This window comes from Argentina silus (assembly GCF_951799395.1).
Source record: "Argentina silus genome assembly, chromosome: 1".
Lineage (NCBI taxonomy): Eukaryota > Metazoa > Chordata > Actinopteri > Argentiniformes > Argentinidae > Argentina > Argentina silus.
The window spans coordinates 28,780,839-28,803,203 of NC_139655.1; the positions used below are offsets into that span (position 1 = coordinate 28,780,839).

The 22,365-nt window shown below is 46.7% G+C and overlaps 1 protein-coding gene across 4 annotated transcripts in view; it reads left to right on the plus strand.

The window, feature by feature from the left end:
- stau2 (staufen double-stranded RNA binding protein 2) overlaps window positions 1-18,832 on the plus strand; it is a 72,553-nt gene extending 53,721 nt beyond the window's left edge. For all 4 annotated transcript variants that reach the window (XM_083668974.1, XM_083668975.1, XM_083668976.1 and 1 more), the window contains exons 14-15: window positions 15,628-15,693; window positions 17,363-18,832. In XM_083668974.1, coding sequence (XP_083525100.1) covers window positions 15,628-15,693; window positions 17,363-17,398 — 102 coding nt within the window. In that variant the 3' untranslated portion in view covers window positions 17,399-18,832. The remainder of the gene's footprint in view (window positions 1-15,627; window positions 15,694-17,362) is intronic.
- Window positions 18,833-22,365: the final 3,533 nt, after the last annotated feature.

Genomic DNA, 22,365 nt, shown 5'->3' on the forward strand with positions numbered 1-22,365 from the left:
ATGTGACGGGGGGGGGGGGGGGGGGGGGGGGTAGGGGGTAGAAAGGATGAGTGAAAGAATGATGGAAGAGGAGTGAGGGGAAAAAGGCTTGATGGAGCATGAAAGAAGGTGGGGACTGAGAGCCGGTCAGATCGAGAGAAAGAGGGTGCCGTGACTTTGTGGACAGGAAATGATGGAGTGAGGAAGAGGGGTTGATGGACTGAGAGAGAGAGAGAGAGAGAGAGACCCTCCTCTCATCAGATCCCCAGGCCTGCCTTGCGTTGAGTCCCTGGGCCAGAGGAGGTGATAGTCAGTGGGACAGTTTTAACATGAACTTGCCCATTAGGGGACCTGTTGATAGCTTAAGTGGCCTCTTGAAAGGAGGGGGCCCTAGATAATAGGGGAACATTAGCAACAGGCCTGTCTATTAAGGGGCTAGCCTGACCACAAGGTTAACCACACACAGACAGAAAGACACATATATACACACACACACACACACACACACACACAGACACTGGCTGCGTAAATTCACATGATCCGTCATGCCTTAGCTTAGGTCTTAGCTATCGGGGGGGACGACACCATCTAAGCATGTTTTGGTGAGCTTACGTGTAAAAACAAATCTCTCAGCTAGTGAAGTTCTGCGAGTTAACGAGTTAACCCTTTGTGGACCAGTTAGTGAGAGAGGGAGAAGAGCATATGTTTGAGGAAGTGTGTGTGTGTGTGTGTGTGTGTGTGTGTGTGTGTGTGTGTGTGTGTGTGTGTGTGTGTGTGTGTGTGTGTGTGTGTGTGTGTGTGTGTGTGTGTGTGTTCACAAAGTAGCCTAATGATTTTCCCCTCATTGTTTCTTTACTCCCAGCACATTATAATTGCTTTAATGCAGATGAAGGTGCTACATTCATTATCACCCCAATGCCAACAGCTCTAAGATGTTTTGCCAGTGGCCATGCCAGCCCTTTGGGCTGTTACGCTAGGTGTGCAATTTCACAGGTTAGCCTAGCTGCTGAGTTTGGCACTGGGTTCCAAACAATTACCCCCTGAGGGTCACTCATCAACAGATCAACAGATGTCATTAGCTAGCCAGCTAGCCTGCTCGCTAACGCGTCAACTTACCACATAGGCCTTTAATGGAGCGTCTGTGTCTCATTAACTTAATGTCATTTGATACCGAGTGATAATACGCTTGTTGAAAAGGTCTCCCAAGATAAGGGACAGGTATTTTATCTTTCCCTCCGCTTTGTCATCAGCTGCTGACAACGTGTTGGATCTGTCGCCACTGGAGACACTGTATTTTATTTGAACACACCTTACTTAGGATTTGATTCAGTCAAGGTTAGTATCTTGGTGTTTAGAAGAACAGAGCATATCTGGAAGCACATGTGCACACTTCTCCGTTATGGCCCACTGTCTTTGCATAACTCGATTATATTGGAGTTTTGCACACAAGGGGAAAAACACAATGTTTGTCCCTCCTTTCCGAGGTAGGAGGGAGAGCTGTAATGAATATTCCCCTTTATGAGCCTTGAGGAAACTCTTGACTTTTTTTTTTTTTTACACACAGTCGTTTTGTTGGAAGTGTGTAAAGCTGCCTGGTCTCCTATTCCACAGCTCCCTGGACCACCGTCCACAGACTCTCCACTCACAGACCCGGAGGGGCACAAACCAACATTGACATTGTCAGACTCCTCGTCCGGGCCACACAATGCATGGCCATTGTGCGAGTGTTTCAGTTGTGTTCCCTTGAGTCTTAAATGCTCCTTTAATTTGATATGTGACACACGTCTCGTGGTTGAGAGCTTCTCAGTATTAATCATCGTGGAGTGCTCCGGCAGCAAATCACACACTGACAGTAATTGCAGGCGCGCGCGCACACACACACACACACACACACACACACACACACACACACACACACATAAACACACACACACACGCGGCACAATGAGCGGTATTGTTTGTCATAATTATCCTCTGTTGCTGCTTTCCAGAGTTTGTGAAACCCCGTCCCCCAGATACTTTAGATTTATTCATTTGTAAAAGTTGTTTTTTATTTCCCTCACACACAATATGATTAGAGGATGACTTTCCCAAATTACTGCTATCACTCACCTCTCTATGACAGCCCTGCAACCATAGGCCTGTCCTCACCAAAACTGTGCCCTTGAAAATATCCTTGGCACGTAGCCGTACTTTTAAGGGAAAGGAATCCAAAGAAGGGTCAGGGCCAGTATTTTTGCCCATTGCCAACCACCTTCTGGGCAACTTCAACCAGAGAACTTAACTCTTTGCTTTCCGCTCTCAGTCATTAATCAGGCCCCAAATGGTTCCACCTTGCCCACCCATGCTCTAAACACACATCAGCACCATAGAGAGAGCCCCCCTGTCCAGGGGTTCATTAGTGGCCCCCCGTCAGTGACAGTCCCCTCGCTGAGCCGTGTGTTATGGAGATGAGCGTGGAGACTGGGGAATGTTATTCTGTCTGTCTAGACCCCCCTCCTGCTCAGCCCCTCTCATCTGGACATTAACACATTCTCAGGCTTCACAGGCCAGACATCGTGAAACGCCCCGCGACAACGGCCACATCGGGGGTTAACACCGATTACGACCGAGGTGTCACACACTCCCGCGGCTTAAGCAAACACAAGGCAGCTTTGCTTTTCACTCTCTCTGTGTGTGTGTGTGTGTGTGTGTGTGTGTGTGTGTGTGTGTGTGTGTGTGTGTGTGTGTGTGTGTGTGTGTGTGTGTTTGTGTGTGTGTGTGTGTGTGTGTGTGTGTGTGTGTGAGTGTGCGTGTGCGCGCGCTGACGCTCATCTAACAGTGTGATCTTCCAAGTAAAGTCACTCCACCCTCTTATTTATCCCCCATTTCCCCCTGCATGCTGATACACTCCCAAGATTTTGCATTTCAAGGAGATAAAGATAGATTAAGCAAACCACACTGGCACTATCTAAATGTGAGAGGAAATCGGAGAGCCAAGAGGGAAACAATAATATGAGATGCATGCATGGCAGGTTTATAAGCCAGATTAACTCCCCTTTGCATGTTCTGGCTGGTGAAGGAAAACTCATCCACGTGCTCACATTTTATATGCCAGCCATATCACGCTCTCCCATTCAAACATGACAGAGGGGAGAACATAGGCCCGGAGAAGATCAGGACCCAGTGAGACAGTCAATGAAGCCGTATGTCATTAGAGCACAGGACTTCATTGGTTATCATTGTCAGGTTCTGGGCTGGTTAGACAAGGTTCTTTGTTCGGCTTCTGCCGTTCTCTTTGTGTTACCGTTTCAAGTGATTTGTTGTCTGGGATAGATCTGTAGCATCGAGAACGACTATGGAGATTCTTTTGTTTGTGCCCTCCGCTCTGCTCAGCATATAAACTAAGCTCTTGAGCTCTATATCCACCACTGGTTTTGATTAAGTGTGTTTAGCATTGTTCAGATGGCGTGGTGGAAGGCTGTGTTGTTGTATGTGTAAGAACATAACCTGTAGTTAGGTAAACACTCTGTACAGTCCTTGGATGCATATGTAACTAATCTGGCTTTTTTTTCATGTTTTTTTTATGTGAAGACACAATGAAGCCGCTGAATGTCATTATCTCAACTGCCACTTTCCCATATATTATACGTGTGCTTCACTGTACCATGAAGGAAGGGGGAAATTATGTTGTGATTGCAATTTCATAGTTGCATAACGATGTGTGTGTGAGTAGCTCTCACCCCTCCCTCCTACAGAACATGTAGGTTTGGTAGACTGATGTCCCAAGGACTGAGCAGTACTATGATTTAATGTTCTGTTGCCAGAATGTTGGGATTGATTGTAAATACTTTCTTGAAGGAAGTCCTAATTCAGTAAAGTTATTAAATAAACATTCCTGAGGCACTTTGGCTTTCTCTCTCTCTCTCTCTCCCCCCCCCCCCCCCCCTCTCGCTCCCTTTTCTTTCACCTCTGTCTTTGTCTCTTTCCCTCTCCCTCCCTCCCTCTCTCTGCTGTGCCCCATGTCGTGCCCAGAGAGTAAACGTGTAACCGTGTGAGCCAGCCAGAGGACTTTGAAATGAGACATGCCCCTGGACATCACAGAGGACGCTGGCCACTCTGAAAGGAGCCTGTTTGATTTATACGAGGACAGGGAAAGGGGGAATGTTTTCAGAGGCGCACAAGGCCAGGAGGTCCTCCATTAGTACCCTGACCCCTGATAGGAGGAGAGAAAGAAGAATGGAGGGGATGGATGGAGGGGGTAGGGAGGAGGGAAGGAGGACATGGGGGGTAGTGGAGGGGGTGTCTCTCTTTACTTCTGAAGTCCGCTCACTACAGAGAGCAACAGAAACTAAAAACCATTCCTCTGCTAATTTGTCCAGCCACAGTCCAGACCATTCCCGTCTGTAGTCCTGAAAGCGTCCGTCCATTAGTCCTGCTCCCGGCTTCCCTTTTTCTTTTTCTTTTTTTCTTTTTTCTTTTTTTTTTACGATTTTCCTCACAGTTTTACTGTCCGCAATCTAATTAGCTGTGTCCTAATCACGTGTTAAAACACAGCGCCTGCCTGGTGTTTACTGACTGTTTGCCATGCTGTAAAAATGTGTGAGGCGGCTCGTAAAACCCGAGTGCAGAGAGGCCAGTGCTCTCTCTCTCCTACAGAGAGAAAGTGGTGGAGAAGGGTAAGGCCGTGGTATATTGGAAATAAAACATGAGCTGCAGTCTGCATGCAAACTGTCACTCAATTTGAGAATACTTTAATGTTAATTCTGTCATTGTGACCTTTTTTTGTTGTTGATGTTTTGCATTTCTGAACAAACTATCCCCGTCTTGAAATGTTCCCCGTGAACGCTGTTATCTACATTTTGATCAATTCAATCAATTGGTTGACATTTCATTCCTTCCTTCCTTCCTGCCAGCTTTGTGGAAGACTGTGTGATGTCTTTTGAGGTCTTCAGTAGGGGGCCCATATCTCAGAATCCAAGGTGTGTTAGTGCACATTACAGGCTCATAGCGTTTGACCCTGGTCCCGTCAGTCCAGGAAGAGGGAACCCAAAACAGAGCTTTGTTCCCATCCAGATGGTTTGCGAACGCTCGGTGACGTGCACGGCGCCTTTAAACTAACATCATAATAACATTATACTTACATTATAACAAGAACACATGTTTTCGGTGCAAGAGACTGTGTATTTCCCAGTGTAGGCCATCTTTACCCACTTACCCAGACCCTAGACCTGCCCATCAGAAGACTGGAGGGGCCTAACCAGAGTGGCTAGTCCCTGATATAAGCGCAGTGGAATTTATTGTTTTCGGTAAACATATCTCATCCAAGATCCGTCTCAGTATTACGCCACTGGTTTCCTTGGCAACTCAGTCAAGTTTTTCATAACACATTTGAGGGGCTTACTGCAAGGGGTCTTCATCGATCGGTTTCATACATGTGTTTTGTGGGCTCCAACTGTGTTGCAGGGAGTCTTAGTACGGGGGGTGGGGGGGGGGGGGGGTTGTCCAATGGCCCGGCCTAGCAAGCATGCTGGGTAATAGAGATGGTCACAGGCCTTGTGGGATTGGCAGCTTGTTACACAACACTGCAAAGCATTTTACGGGCGTGTCCCACGTGTGTGAGAGATGGTAAAAAAAAGAAAGCAGCGCTGGGGGGGTTGAGGGGGGCTGTGGATGATGACACGGGAGGAAGGAGGTATAAAACGCCGTCTGACTGCAGATACTCTCCAGTTACCAGATATCGTTTCCATCAGATACACTTACTTACTTACACACACACATACACACACACACATACTGTACACACTTAAACAGTAAAGCTTGCAGCTGAAGGTGGGGGCTTAGCGTCTGTGGAAACTGACAGACTGTCACAGGGAGGCACTTCCTTTCCTATTCCCCCTTTCCTCGCCTCCTTATCCCTCCTGCTGTACTTTCTCTTCTCCTTTGCTCCTATTCCATCTGTCATTTCCTCCCCCTTTAATCTCTCCTTTCCTCCTCTCTCATTCCTCCTCACACTGCCACACCTGTAGTCATGACGAGAGACCAGCAGGGTGAAAAGGCAGACTCGGACAAGATGTTGCATCATTAACATCAACAGGCTTATTTTTCTGCCTGGTATTTTGAAGGCCACTTTCTTTCCCTTCCAATGAGATAATTGATTCCTAAATGTAACCCCCGTAGCAGATAACAACAGGCGAGCACCCGGGTGACATTCCAGACTGATATCCACACAGTGATTGATATAGTCCAATGGTAATCTCCCCCCTCAGTTGATTACCCATGCAAATGAGTAGGAAGTGATTAAGGGGCCCTGGCTTCTGAGCGTGGTGGTGTGGGCTGGCCCAGGTTCGGAGATAGAAAGGTCTTTTCCACCATCCGCACAGAAACATGACAGCACAGAGGTGATAACCAGTCACTGTATTTGCATCCTGCCCAACACTTTATCACCCTGGCCACTGTTGGCAACACTGCTAATTGCATTAAACTGTATCTTTCAAACCTGTCACGCTCCGATGGGATCTCCTTTGATGGAAAGATAGAGGGAAGGATAGGAGAGGAAAGAAAAGAGGAGGGAAACCCGGCTTAGAGTACCACGATGGAATCTCCTGAGAGAGATGGAGGGGAAAGAAAGAGAGATAGAAGAGGAGCAGGGGAAACCTAGGGGAAACAAATGATAACCCAGGTTATCTGAAGGAGATCCCTCACTATGGGACACACACTCTGTGTACCTATTGGCTAAAACCCTATTCAATCATTCTGTACAGACTGAGGACACTTACAGGCATGTGGCTTTTTATCCAGCGAACCACTCTTCACGAGATCAGAGCAAGAGGGGCGACAAGGTGAGGGCCAGATAGCTCGTTCGCCTTGCTGTCGGCGTCTCCCTCATTGAACTCCTCGCAAGCCTTAGATGATCCTTGGCTTGGACGAGGCTCAGCAACGGAGAAAGTCAAAGGGGCATCTCTAGAGGAGTCCTGCAGAGTCAATGGGAGCATCTCCAGAGAAGTCCTGCCTAACCCTAACCCTAACCCTCCAAGGAGTTGACCGTCAATTTGAAAACATCCGTATCCAGCAGAGCGCAATGCTCGCAGGACGAGGAGCCCAGAACGGCGGCCCGTGCATGGAGTTAACCAAGGTGGTGCAGACTTGGTGAAAGTCTGACTTCCACGAAGCCACAACCACATCCACGGAAACCAAAATGGCCAACCTTCATGCAAACAGGGTGCTATACCCTATTCTGCAAGAAACGAGGAAGGAAGTTTGCTTTGTCAAAGCTAGCTAAGGACTCAAATGGACCGTAAACCACAAGCACTCAAAGCTAGCTGACTGTCCAAGTGCTAGCCGTAGCCTGCATGAGGGACCTTGCATAGTGAGGGGTTGAGTCAACTGATAGGGAACCCTGGGACAGTCAGTGGTGATATCTCATCACTGATAGCAGAGCGCTCGGGGGCAGCTTTTCCTCCCACAGCTTTCCATACCTCACCAAGGCCATCCATCAGATCGGAATGGGATGGAATTATGCAAGCTTCCCCCTCTGGGGTGGAAAAGTGGATCCCTGCAGGTGTCGATGAGGTGATGTCGAAGACGTGTGATGTCACCAGGGGGACCTGATAGAGAAGTTAATCACAAACCGCAATCAACAGGCAGGGGTGTTCCCTCTAATAACACTCATGGCTGCTCTGCTATTAACTGGCTTAGGAAGTGAATCATCCATATGCCTATTACAGGTCTGACCGGATCTGTGGTGTGAAGCATCTGGTCTTGATAAGACTTTTTTGGGAAGATCTGATTTGATGTAATCACAATGATGATGATACAACAAAACAAAAACATAACTTTCTCCATGGCTCATTCATTTCCAAGGTAAGGATGAGCCGTATTTGTGATGTTCGGTGACTCACAAAGTAAATGGTGTATTGTAATACGGAAAGCTTCATCACAGGAGGTGGGTGTGTGGGTTTGTGGTAAGCTGGGGCGGGAATGTGCGTGTAGTGTCCATTCAACATAAAAGCATCCTCACTGGTCATCTTTATATGTTCATTGATTATGTTATGAGTCACAGACACTATGACCTTCAGACTATCTCTTTTCTCAAGTGTCTTCGGTGGAAGTCATCTTACTAATGCATTTTTCATGCAGCGCATTACACAATTCCCATTCCAGATGCATTATTCAGTCTCTGATTCATCGGAATCCTTGGGATGAGTGAATACATTCATGTTTTAACCAAACATGGTTGCCTTATTGTCATCCTCTCAACGAGAGCCCTGTTTCATATTTTCATATTTCATATTTTCATAAACGGGTTGAATCAGATCAAATGTTGCCTTTCTGTGTGTCTAACCAGAGGAAATGGCCCCAATAAAACCATGTGTCAGTTGAGGTGAAGCATTGGGAAACATCCTTCACTGACTGGCCTGATGGACTTAACATGTCAAACAGATATTCCCTTGAGGGAGCCTGAGGCGTCCTACGAGAACAACATCCAACCTGCCACAGGCAGAATTAAGTTGAGGTTATCTCTGTTCTAAACGATGCTGGTTGTTGTACAACATTATCAGACTGCACTGCAGTAAGATAATTATTAGTTGATCAACTTTAATTTGAGGTTGAACCAATAGTAACATGGAGACAGTTCTAAAGGTATAGTTCACTCAAAAAATCGAATGTGTGTGGTTAATCACAGAAATTCGATTTTTAGAGTGAACTATCCCTTTAAAGCTCTGTTTTAACTCAGAGATATGCTGACAGAGGTAGGCCTGTGGTATGTGGAGGTGTTCTGCCCTCTCCGTCTCTGCCCATGTGTTTTGTGTTACGCCCTGGGAGGTGGCATGCTCAGCAGTCCGGTGACGGGGGGATAAAGCAGGCCTCTCCGACCCAAATGACGCATGACATGGCGCTGCGCCCCGGGCTCTTATTTATGGCTTCCCATGTCAGCGCAGCCCCGCTCCCCCGGGGAGCCCTGCGGCCATTACCCACCCGTCAACGTGCATCTGAGCCCTGACACCACCCGCCTCTGGAATTCTGATCACCACACTGGGGCTACACACACATACGGATGTACTCAAGCACACACACACACGCAGACACACACACACACACACACACACCCATACAGATGTACTACAGCGCATTCAAACACACAATGTGGTTTTATTTATTTTGTAAACAGTGTTGTGTTGTACTGTAAGTAGCTTGTTTGGCTATGGTCTCTATCAGGGGAGGCTGCTGGAGATAGAAATCAGAAGACAGGCTCATTGTAATGCTTGAAATGGAATAAGGGATGGTATCAGATGTGTATTTGAATGGTGTCACACGTGTGTTTGATACCATTCCTCATTCCATTCCATGCATTACAATGAACCCGTCCTCTGATTTCTACCTCCACCAGCCTCCCCTGTTCTCTATACTATTTAGACGTCAACAAGCTCGAAGAGTGATCAGGTCTCAACCTCCCATTGAGATTCCTGCTGATAATGTTAAACAGCAGGTGAGTAGACTATTAGATATCATACCTTTGTTGTTAGGGCAGTGTTGCTTTGATACTTGTAAGTTGTTGGCAGCTTTTCTTCAGGGCAAAGTTGTTTTGATAACTAGAGAAATGCACTGGCTTACTGTACTGTATATTTCACTATTGAGGAGTTTGGGATATATGGAGTGTTGATGTGTGGAACTAACCACATTATACACCGAGACAACAGCCATTCATCTCTTGATTTCTTCTCTCTTCATCTCTCTCACAACTATTCCTTTTTATGATCTCTCCCTGGATGTGAAATATAGAGTGAAGGAGGGATTGAGCGAGAGAAGATGAGTGCATATCTCCCCATAGTTACTCATATACACACACACAGACACACACACACACAGGTCTCCAACACGATGTTGCCGACTCTCTCATGAGCAGCCCAGGAATGTGCCGGTGAGCCCTCTCCAGGGCTTTGATGTGGGCAGAACGGAAGGAAGAATGTAGAGGAGGAGAAAACCCAGGGATGAGAGGATAGAGACTAGAGGATGAAGAGAGGAGAGAAGAGTATGGAAGGAAGAAGAGCGAGGAGGGATAGAGGAGAGAAAACAAGGGATGAACACGGGGGAGAGAGAGAGAAGAGGAGTTTGGGCCATAAGAGTGGAAAGACTAGGGGAAAAAGAACAGAAGGGGGGATGAAGGAGAGAGGATGGGGTGGGAGAGAGAAGGGAGGGAACACAGGAAAGAGAGGAGGGGAGTGCGGATCAATGTCTGTGGGATTCTCTTTCCCCTTGGCTCCCATGTTACTCTGCTGCAGCAGCAGAGAGGGGATAGCGGCGGCTGGCTTTTATATGGCCTTTTGAAAACAGAACAGGCCTCCACAAAACAATACCTCCAGCCAGCCAGCCAGCCAGCCAGCCAGCCAGCCAGCCAGCCACAGACCTCCTCTGACAACAGCCCTCTTTCTCCCACGTCTCATACCCTGTAAAATTGAAATCCACTCTTACCATTGTTTAGTCTATGAGACATCCCTTAGATCATCCTCACCAGCGGCCATCTTACATGTTTCGTGTTCCTTCTCTCCCCTCTCCTTTCACTTTGTAACACATCCTTGGCACGGGAGCCGCTGTCCGCCTGAACCCGTGATCAGACTCTCTCTATGGTGTGGTTAATGGCAATTGCGTTATTGTGGAGTTAAAGCTGAATGGTGAATTGTGTAATTGAGAAAACAAAGAGAGCAGTTTGGGTTACGATTCATCCGCCGGTGGGACCCATTGGAGTGCTTGTGAAACAACGAGGTGTGTGTGTGTGTGTGTGTATGTGTGTGTGTGTGTGTGTGTGTGTGTGTGTGAGTGTGTGTGTGTGTGTGAGTGTGCGTGCGTGCGTGTGTTTGCGTGTGCATGTGTGACTCACTGCACCTGCAGAGTGGTTGATAGCCCTCCCTGTTCCGGTCTGGCCTCAAGACCAGCCAAAGATGACAGGGGGAATCCCCCATGCCTGTACTCTAATGGACAAGTAAACCAAGCGTTTCCTCTCCTGCCTCGATTCCTAGGGATGAGACGGACGTCTAAACACATTATGTTATGGGGGGGGGGGGGGGGATCAAAGGAGATGTGGGAGCCTGCTGCTGATGCTCTTGGCCTGGCCTGAGGATTAGTGGTCAAGCCCAGGCTGGGCAGGGATGGGCTGGGATGGGCTAGTGGAGGGCCTGGGAATCTGGCTGGGGTGGATGGTAGGGGGAAACACCCACACCACCTCCACCATGACAGCATGGCCCAGATGAGGGAGAGTGGCCTCGGTGGGTTCAGATCTAAATCCAGGCCTTTATCTGGAGAGATGGCACAGATAAGGCACAGAGGGAGGGTAAGCCAGCCAGAGACTTCTCTACTCTTTATACTGGATCTTCTGGGATTAGAGGAACAGTGGGAGTGGTAGCTGTTTCTCTCTCTCTCTCTGTCACACTCTCACAGTGATGTGCTGGTGGTCTCCAGCTCATTAGCACCTCCCTGGTGTCTTTGATGGCCTCTCTGGGCTGAGTGATGGAGATGGACTGAAGGCCCCTCTCCTCTCCCATCACAGCCAGGATGTCTCACTAAATCCCCCCCCCTCCCTAGGCTCCAGCGGTGGGCTAGGGATGGAGGCTAATTTGTGGGGATGGGCGATCCATCAGCCCCTCCTCCTCTCCCACTGGAGAATGGGACCCTCAGGGCTGGACTGAGCGTCCCCAGGGGACCGGCCTCTGTTTGCCTTAAGCCGCTCAAGGAAGTGAAAACTCCATCAGGGAAGCCATTAACAGCCAGGCCCAGGCCCTAGAAAAAATGAGCACATCTCGTCCCCGGTGTCAGAAACTCAAACGTCATGGCAGTTCCTCAGCCCCTGGCTGTCACATTCCTCCAGTGTTTGTCCAGCCTTTGAACTGCGGCCGGCCGGCCCGGCTAGATGAATGAATGAAGGAACGTGTGAAGTAGCGCTGGCTGAAGTGTCGGGAAGAGTATGAGGGCTCACGGGTTCTGGTGGTGAGAGCTGGTTTGTTATCTAAAGTGGGGGTGAGAGGAGAGGAGGATAGGAGGGGGAGGGGGAGGGGGAGGAGGAGGAGTGGATGATTAGGGGGTCCTCAGTAAGTGCTCTTCAGAGACTTTTCGAGGGAGTGATGGCACCCCTCTTTCTCTCTCTCTCTCCATCTCTGTCCCTCTGTCTCTCTCTCTCTCTTTCCCAGTGACAGAGATGGACCACTTCCACCTCGTGGTGGCTCCAGACTAAACACACCACTCTGGTGTTGATGCATCAGCCCCGGGCCGCCTCCAGCGATGGCCCTCTTATCTCATTAGAACAATAATGATGTCACTGGCTGCCGTTCCCACAGATAGTATATGTAGATAGATAGTATTTGTCTTAGGGCCCGGGGCTCGTGAGGCTCAGGGCAGGCGGTTTCAGGGTTGGTCCGCCTGTCTGTCTGCCGTATATCACCATCACCGCCACCCCTTCTGATTTACGGCTGTTTATCCCAGCCCCGCAACAGCCAACAGATGGATTCTGGGTATTTACTTAGGGGAGAAGACCCATCGATTGGATAAATACAACACAGACCGGTAATTGGTGGCTGGTGATTGCAATTTATAGGCCACAGGAGAGGAAGAGAGGTGAAGGTCCAGTGTTGTTTATCAGGTGTCCTGGCGATCTGGTCACCTACAGTCATCTGTCTATGGTGGATCTCCTCTTATCTTAAAGACTCTGGCCCCACTACTGGTCCCTGATGATGATGATGATGATGATGATGCCCATTGTGAGTAGATAGCATAGCAATAGCACGGTGGTGAAACAGCAGCACACAATATATTTTTATCTATAATATGATTTCTTGTCTCTTTTCTATCAACTTTAGCTTGAGTGTAAATGTCGTACGAAACATTCCAAACTGTCATGTGTCAAGTGATTTAACTGTATGTCACCTTAGCTCCCTAAATCCTTCCCCAGATATAGAAGCTGTAAATTCAAAGAATGTTTACGTTAGTGGGGAAGAAAAAATACATTTTTCACCATCAATTTCCTGTTAGGAGTTCTGAGTTGATCCATGTCTCTCCGGTGAGGTAGATAATGACCAACAGTGTGAACTTTACACTGCAATCACCCTAAATCACGACTGAGCCCACTGCTCACAGCACCTGTAGATGCAGGACTCTGACAGTGATTGTTATTCTGTTTGAGGAATACAGCCCATATTATGTCTTGCACCTGTTTGTCATAAATTATGATTTCTGGTTACTTTTCACCAGGTTGAAACTGATTTAAATCCCCTTTCCGAGTGACATTGGACTTATGATGATGAAAATGCAGACTTATTGTAGCAGAAGTAAATTGACACATTCTTTCTCTCCTGCGTGTAGGGTGTAATGAATTGACAAGATCGCTACATGTGATAAGATCATGACTTTCCATTCTAAAAAGAGACTTCATGGATTCCAACAGATTAAATGTAAATGTAACATTATAAATGCTGATATGGAGACGTCTCTGTGTGTCTGGACAGGGGAGGGTGGAGAGGGGATAATGAGCCGTCTGCCATGTACTGCATGTACAGTAAGGAGCCAGTGGTCATTTGCCAGTGACGGGTACAGATGTTGTTAGCATGAGTGCTATGAGGCAGAGAATGGTGTTGCAGGGCCAGCTAACGGTGTGAGCTCAGCCAGGCATCACGCCTCACTCCTCTACGTTATCTTCCTACAGACTCAGGAATGATAGATCAGGATATATACAGTATCATGGAAGTGGAGTGGGAATTGCTTTAACATGAGGGCTTATAGTTATGTAAGATAAAACACCATGGTAAAGTCACTCTGTGAACTGATGTCTTATCATATTTTTGCTCTTGTTTCCTCATATATCTTTGTTACTCTTGAAATGTAGATATGTTTGAATTGTTGGCCAGGCTTCAGTCTGATTCCACCCCCCAACACACACACACATTGTCCATACTCTGATGGCCCTGGCTTGTCTGACAGAGCCTTAACTTGGAAAGTCACTGTTATGGTGGGTATGGGTTCAGTCTGTCTGGTTGAAGGAGTAGAGGAGAGGAGAACTGGATAGTGAAGAGGTGAGAAGAGAAAAGGAAAGGAGTGGACTGGGTGAGAGAGGGTAGAGAGGGTGATGCAGGCAGCTCTCACTTTTCACTAAATGTAACACACACACACACACACCGCATTTTCTGGATTGGATCGTGTGAGTGTGTGTTTACCCCTCGCTGTTGCTTACTCTCCCAGTATCTATATTTTGCTTTCTTTCACATTCTTTCCCTCCTTCCCGGAGATGATGGCATCGTAGGGGGTGGTGGTGGTGGTGGTGGTGGTGGTGGGGTGGTGGGGTGGTGGTGTCAGCTCAGCTGTGAGATTTATGTCCCCTCCTCACCCCCCTGTCTGTCATGAGAGAAAGCAAGTGAGTGAGTGAGAGAGAGAGAGAGAGAGAGAGAGCGCACATCTGGACCTAATCTCCAAGATGGAGAGAGGGAGAGTCCGTGTCAGGTATCAGCAGCCCCTGGGTTAGGCTCAGCCCAGTCCAGCCCAGCCCAGTTTGGCCCACTTCGACCCAGACCCAGGCCAGGGGTGTCTGTGTTCAGAGCTGGTCTGGTTCTGTCTGAAGTGATGGCCAGCAGAGCTCACTACTTTGTCTGGAGACCTGTTGTCACTCAAGGAGTAGATTGTTGTGTTGACAGTGAGAGGATTCTGTCCATCCTCAAGTCCATCTCACTTGAACCTTCATCAATATCCTTGAGATTCCTGTTGTGCATGTCTTGATTGTGTTGTGCTCCATCAGACCCCGCTCTGAGGACATTGAGCTTATAGCTACACCCTACGAAAACAGCCCTCTTTCCCAGAAACATGCACACAACACATTGTACATATTACACACTCAAGTGATAGAGACAACAAATATCCCCCATTGTTTTGGCCTCAATGCCTCCTTGTGAAATGATATACGGTTGTGTGTGTATATGACAAACAGTTGTGTCAACCATCGTGTTGACTGTTAACAGAGTAGAGCTCTGCAGAGCTGTCTTATGCACAACACAATAAGTGACAAGTTTGTGTTTATCCTGATTCACTTAATTCAAAACACCAGTTGAGACAACAGTTCATCATAATCGAATGAACTCAAATGTAATCTAATGTACCCCAAAAACTGTTTATTTCTGTACAGAAAATCTATTTTTTCATCGTCATATCTAGTATCGGTGTCACTTCCTCTTAAGTCAGATGTCCCTCAGACGTGGTTGTGTCTGTTAGCAATGAGGGTTGTTGTTGTTGTGTCCCTGAGCCTGTGTGATTTATCGGGATGTAAGGCCTGAAGCTGTTTACTCACTGCTAGTCATCAGGAATGCAGATGGAACGGTGATTGACTTAGGAAAATGCAGGCAGCCAAACATGAAGTGGAAATGTTAACCCAATAACTCTAGATAAACATTGAGGGGGAAACACACACACACACACACACACACACACATTAGCCCAATAACGCTAGATAAACAGTTAGGGGAAAGGAGCCAAAGACAACAGAGAGAGAAGGGAAAGTGTCCTGTTGGCATCGGGTTTCCCAGAGTAAGTGTTATTTGAAAAGCAGCTGAAGGGTGACACTCACTCCCTCCCTCTCTCCCTCCTTCTTTTCCCCTCCTTTTCGCTCACTCGGCCATCTGTTGTTCCCTCTCTTCTCAGGCTGCTCTAAGTGCCTTGAAACAGCTGTCGGAGCAGGGACTGGACACGGTGGACGGCCCAATCAAGGTAAAAACATGGATCATGTCAAATGTATGCACAGGCTGGGGTGGAAGTGTCACGCACCAGATCAGTGGGGGGCCTGTAGCAGCACATAGACACCGGTTTACCAACATACACTGGACCAGAGACATGCTCCCAGGCTAGCCCCCATGTGAGAAGGCCATGAGCATTAGCTAATATCAAACACACATGTATTGTCGACCTCTGGTGCAGCTGATGTAAACTGTCAGGAGAGATCCCACATGCTGCTCTCTGTGTGGATGTGTAGTGTAGTCCATGTCAGCTGGAGGGGCCCGTGGAAGTTGTGATTCATTCTAAATGATTCTTTTGCCACCCTAGTTCAGCTGAGTAGACTCAGTTTATGGCTGGTAGAGAGAGAGACAGGCAGATAAGACAGGTAAAGCCAGGTGAATCTCCCCTCTACCTTAACAGAGAAGATATTTGTGCTTTTTTTTTTTTTGTCATCCAGATGTGGGTGTGCCACTGCATAGGATTACACACACACACACACACAGGTTTAGTCAGAATGAGTGTGTGAGTGAATCCCTCGTCCTGCAGGCCTTTTACAACCCACACACACACACACGCACACTCCTCCCTGCATTCGACATTTCCGCCAGACGCTCTTCCTCAAGTGGAAAGCATCAGACCAGCATTTCCATAGAGCCCACCAGCCCTCAGCCCAGTGCCAGGGCCGCCCTGCGCTTTGCATGATGGCTATCATACCAGACCAGGGCCTGAGCACTGATCACAGGCTGCTGTGGGAAACAGGGCTCTCTCCACGGGGGGTGCACAGCCACTGGAACCTCCCTCCCTCCCTCCCTCCCTCCCTCCCTCCCCCCCTCCCTCCCATCTCTCCTTCCATGACGGGGAGGGGACGGAGGGAGGAGGGCACCGGAGAATGAAATATGAGAGTGGAAAGGCAGTGGGGCTGGAGGCAGAGAGGAAATCGCTGAAAAACCCATTCAAGAGTATTTTCATAGTAGGTGTGCCCTGGGAAAAGGTTAGGTTAGGGGAGCTGTTCTGTTTTCTTCCAGACGCTGTCATCTTTGGGCGATGAAGAGGAGCGATCTGGAACAAAGAGAGGAAAAACTGTCCAGTTTTTCTTTTCTTTGCTTTTTTTTTTTTTTTTTTTTACTTCCCATTTACGTCATACATCAGAGATAGGGGGCAAATATGGGAATACTTGCCCTGTATGCTTTGACCGGAATGGGCAGTTAATCACTCTACGTTTTTTTCTTCTCTTCCTCTCTCACTGGTTCTCTCTCCTATAGAGAGGCTTGAACAAGAGGCTTGTTCAGGCTTAGGTTTTAATCACATGTTCAGCCTACAGCTACACCCCAGAGGTACCCCCATGTGGTTTAATGGTTGTGTTATCTGAATGTAAATATTGTTTTGTTCCCTAACTGTCTCCTTGAGCGTTGACCTTTGAACCAGAGGTGGCGTTTGTGTATAAACCTGTCATTCGCTCCTCCTGGACCCCTCCGATCTGCCTCTCACTGAAGGCCTCTTCAGTCAGAGTTAGATTAGAGTCTTGAGAGCGACTCAACTGACCAGAGAACCAATCAGAAGGGTTGTTGTTGGTGTGTTATGTAGTCTTCTAGAGATAGTGGGTGGGGCTTGAGTCCCTGGACAGGATCTGTTCTAACGTCTGTCTGTCCATTGGTCTTTGCAGAGCAGCGAACCATGTGGGAGAGAGGACGGACACTAAACAGACTAACTCAGGCACCACCACTCAGGTCTGCAAGGATTCAAAGGCTGTCGTCTAGGAGCTGACACCCCTCCCCTCCTCCACTTCCCACACCCCCCAACCCCCACGACCTACGACCCTCCTACCCAGAATCCCCCACGACCGCCACTGCATCCTGCGAAACCTGTCAACATGCAATAGGGTGGATGTGTACCGAGAAATGACCGACTAAAGCACCATTACCTGAGTCTATGTGAAGACAACACTATCCTAACACATTACATTTATTGATAGTTTATGAGGAATTAAAGACGAAGAAAAAAAATAAAAAGAATAAGCAACAATATCAAATCAATCAGTGAATGAGAAAATGCATGGTACTGTTTCTAATCAAGGGAAATTCAAAGTGAATATGCTTAGAGAATTTCCCCTTTGGATAGATGTTTTTTGGTATGGTTAAAACAAATATGTACATCATGCCATTGATACAAAGGAAACATTATATGGGGGAAAACAAACTTGCGTAGCTTATTTTTTCGGGGGTATTATGTTTCTGTTTTTTTTATTTTGTTAATCTAACAATGCTTGAGTACTGTATTTAAAATTAACCAATGCCAGTGCTGTGAAAGTTGTAGTTGTTGTCTTCATATATAGTCACCCAGCTTACCTTTTATGCTGACATTAAAAGAGTTCATCTATCTATATGGATGTGTATGACTTGCAGAATATCATATGCAGAAAAATAACACTAAGAAAAGTTAATGTGGACAAAAGGACAAAACTGGTGTTAGAAGTAATCAATAACGAAAGCGCGACCCCCCCAGGAGTGAAGGTTGGGCAAACCTCTTGAGTCCTGGTGGTCTGCCTATCCTCGTTTAACATGACCCCACCATTGACATAGCATCACTGGAATGGTCCTACTCATCAACAATGTAGATGAGAGAGTTTGGCGGCCATATTGGTAAGGACCTTAAAGCATAACGTTTCCCTGTAGTGTCTGATGTAACAAGTTACTCGCCTACCACAGAGAGGCTGCAATTCTACGATGCCTCTAGAGTATTCTGGAATGGCCCGATTCTAGAATACACCTACGGTATTCTAGAATTGACACGATATTAGAGTACATGGCATCCAGTGACTCAAACTCTCAACCAGTCCAGTGATTCTATGTTCGTGGATCTTCCCCCCTCTCCCTCACAGTTTTGTCGATCACATCTACACCCATTGTGTGTGTTGTATTTACCCGCCAAGACATCAACTGGGTGCTTTTAATACCTGCATTCTGGAACACCTTTGAGTGGAGCTAGCTTGCCGTTGATTCAGTGCTCTCTCCCTTCAAAGGTTACTTGAATCACTTGTTCACTGACATGGAGGATCTTGTCTTCTTGGCTGTGGGTGTAAAGTGTAATAACAAAGCAGTGTCTGTTACCTGAAATGCAGTAAAATCACCTCAGTTCATGTGGAAAATGTGTCCCTGTGTGTTTTCTTTTGTTGTTTCTGTGTCAGGAGAATCAGGTTGAAGACAAACAACACCACACTCACAAAGTAACCACATCACCTGTAAATAACACCAGATTTTTCACTCGGTTTATGGGAGAACCTTTTTTCGACAAACCTTTTTTGCATAGGAGTATGGGTGAAAATGATAAGCAGGTAGTTGTCATGAACCTATGATGAAGAGGTAGGGTGCTGACAGTATCTTCCCAATGCCATGCTGTTATACAGCACAAAGAGATTTGTGATGGAAGTTATCAGCACCAAATTCCCAACTTTTTATTCTGTAACCTTTCCATGACTCTTCTTAAGTGACTCTTCCATGCTCAGCTCAAACTCACTACAGTGTCTGCACAGTGATGCGAACAAGATCATAGACCTCAGCCTGGTGAGACTACTCTGATGAAGCCTATGGAAGGCCAAACCCAGGTTGTATGTCCACCCCCACATATAACTACAAAAGGAAAGTTTTCATCAGAAACATTGACTGTGCCACCCCTGTATGATCTAATTATAGAACCACCCCGTTGATGAAGTGAATGTGAATGCTGAAGTTCCAGAACTATTTTAGGCCAAGCATTTGCATATCTACTGTAGGTTCATTTTCTCACTCAGAATGAATGACAGCTCCATCTCCATTGCCCCTAAACAGTTTACAAGTCAAATAAAGTTTAAGTTAAGTTTAAAGTTTTTTTCCAGAGCCCTATTTGTCAATGCTTTTAAAAATGTCCCTCTAGATGAACTAACATCTCTCTTTGGAGTGTACTGTAGTCTAGTGTCTCTGTGCATAACTGAATTCTTTCTGAGTTGATGTGTAGCTATGCAACCACATAAATAATTTCTTCAGGACTAGATTGGTGTGAGAACGTTGTGTCCAGTCTGTGATAGACCTCATACAGTCTGTTAGTGGATCCAATTATTGGGATGTGAAGTGTCTTATGTCAGTGTTTAACTATGTCAGACATTATTAGATTCTGTTAATTGACACTTGAAACATGTTCTCATGTCGAAAATAGTTGTTGTTCAGTGAGAGTCCCAGTGTTTCTATCCAGTAACGTGGGAAACACTTTGTCTTTGATTAATCTCACATCCTGGGATTCAAAGGCTAGTTGAAGCAACAACCAAAATGTTGTTTTCACAAGAATGGGTCACTTTGAACCCCATCTCTCATACCATTACAGTTAGTCTACATGAAGGCCTATACCTACACATGGCACCTATACCTCCACACTGTGCACCTGTGCTGCTTAGCAAATAGAGAGCCTGTGCATCAAACAGAACCTGCTCTTCCATTAGTGGGACAGATGGATCAGGGCATCTGACAAGAGCAGTCCAATTCCATATCCCTGACTAATGAATTCAGCTGACAGACCCAATCTGTTCACACACATTAGCCGTCTAACCGTCCTGGAGGCTCAGGTAGTGACAACCAAGAGGCAAAGGCCAACCCTAGGATGAATGGTCCTGCTCTGTCCCTCCAATAAGGGGCAGTGAACCTCACTGCCAAAAATAGAACTAAATCAATTGAGCCTGTCCATGGCATGCAGGAACAAATGCCACTGCCATTGATTTTTCCATCTGAATTATGTGCTATCGACCCCCTCTTTAAGTCCTCTAAATTAGTGCAGTATTAACAGGATAAGGAAGTGATGGCAATCGTTGATAGGACGTTGATTAACGTGCTGGAACAGACATTCAGCCAACATCCCTATTCATTTTCTTTTTCTTTATTTAGTTCATGGAAAAGCAGTGGACTTATTAGCCACAGTAGCATCCTCATTTATAACCAGGGGTTAAATTGGGACAGAACCAGCCCGAGGACATTGGGTAAAAATGAGAGCCCTAGAAACAAAAGCAGGCATCTGGGTACAATTATTTTATGATTATTGATATTAGCCAATTGCATGCACTTAGAATGACACATGGCTGAATTATATGTTTATTATTATTAGGCCTAGACGTTGTGTCCTAATTTGTCGTCATTAATTGCAATTCCATGTGGGTAAGACTTCTAGAGGTGGCATCCGTAACCCCCCGCATCCGCCACTACTCACTGTCGTTCAATGATTGCCATGATCCGTTGGTTGAAAAGGGAAAGCTCCGCTGTCCCCTTCCCTCCACATGTGACCTTCACACTGGCTTCGTAGGTATGCGCCGTTTTGGTGCCTCTGCCTTGATATCGGACCACTTCTTGAGCTCCAAGAGGCTGCGGGTCTCGGCGCTTGATGCGTTCACAGCAGCTGTCTGTGACTTGTTTCCATGCAACATATTGTCTTATATTTGTTATCCTGTTATCCTACCCAAACCTGCAAATAATATGCGCTATCCTGCATCCACTTCAGGACCGTTTCTATCATATCTTTCATTCAAAATAGCATTTCCAGCATACACGGCCTAGGGAGGCTATTAATTGAGTGACCATTTATGTATATAGGTGGGCGTTTATGGGGGTGCGCCAGTGAAACTTGTTTACGTGCGCAAATGTTTATGATGGGTCTGATTTATAATTGCGTATGTGTGATCATAGGGCTTATTTGACTTAAACATTGGACCCGACTTGGGTTGGGCACGATGTGATGTGAAAAAAACACCATCCAGGAGGGCACTTTATGAGTGGCAGGGCAATGGGGCAGGGTTTCGCCCCCACCTTGTGCACGCCCCCATCCAAGGTATTGTTATGCTGCGGCCTGGTATGTACATCGCGGCATGTAGAACTTTTCCTGATTCAGGTACATGTGTCATAAAAACATTAATGATTGGCCATGAAAAGTGCCTCCCATAATGAAGGCACTTGCTTCTTCATGCAGTCTGTGAAAAGAAACTGTGGGAATCCACTGCGCCTCGATCTCGCGACTGTAGTAAATCTCAAGCAGCCGAAATGTTTGCGCAAATTGGACAGATTTCCATCATGCAACAGGTGAAAGGCGCTAATCGCCATTTATCAGCGCTGGTCGGAAACAGCTCAAAAATCCTTTCAAACACACTGAATATGTTCATGCGTGCGCATTTTTTGAAAGAAGGCGTATGCACATAGTGTGAAATCTACGCAACGTTTATAAATGAGGCCCCTGGTTTTCCATTTGAGAGTGCTGCTAAACAGTAGCTAGCAGTGCTGCCGCGGTGATGATAGCTCCTGTACACTAAGGGATTTAAGCTGTCAGTACAGCTCTCCTTCACATTACAACTAATATGCCGCCAAGCAACTTCATCCACCTCCAATTAGTCACGGTAGATGAGAGCTGCAGGGCTGGAGCCTGGAATATTGACATCTCCACGCTCCTAGATAATTTGTCTAAGTGCAGGAGTGATATTGGAGTGTCTGGAAGCTGTGTAGCCGGTATCAATGTGTCTTGTACTCAATGGGGAAGCTACTCTGAAATTGTATTTAACAAAAAAATACCAATTACTTTCTAAGGGAAGACGTTGAACTACACTAAAGCTACCCTTGAGAGAAATATAGTTTGTCAAACTAAAGTTGCTTTGAGTAGTTCACT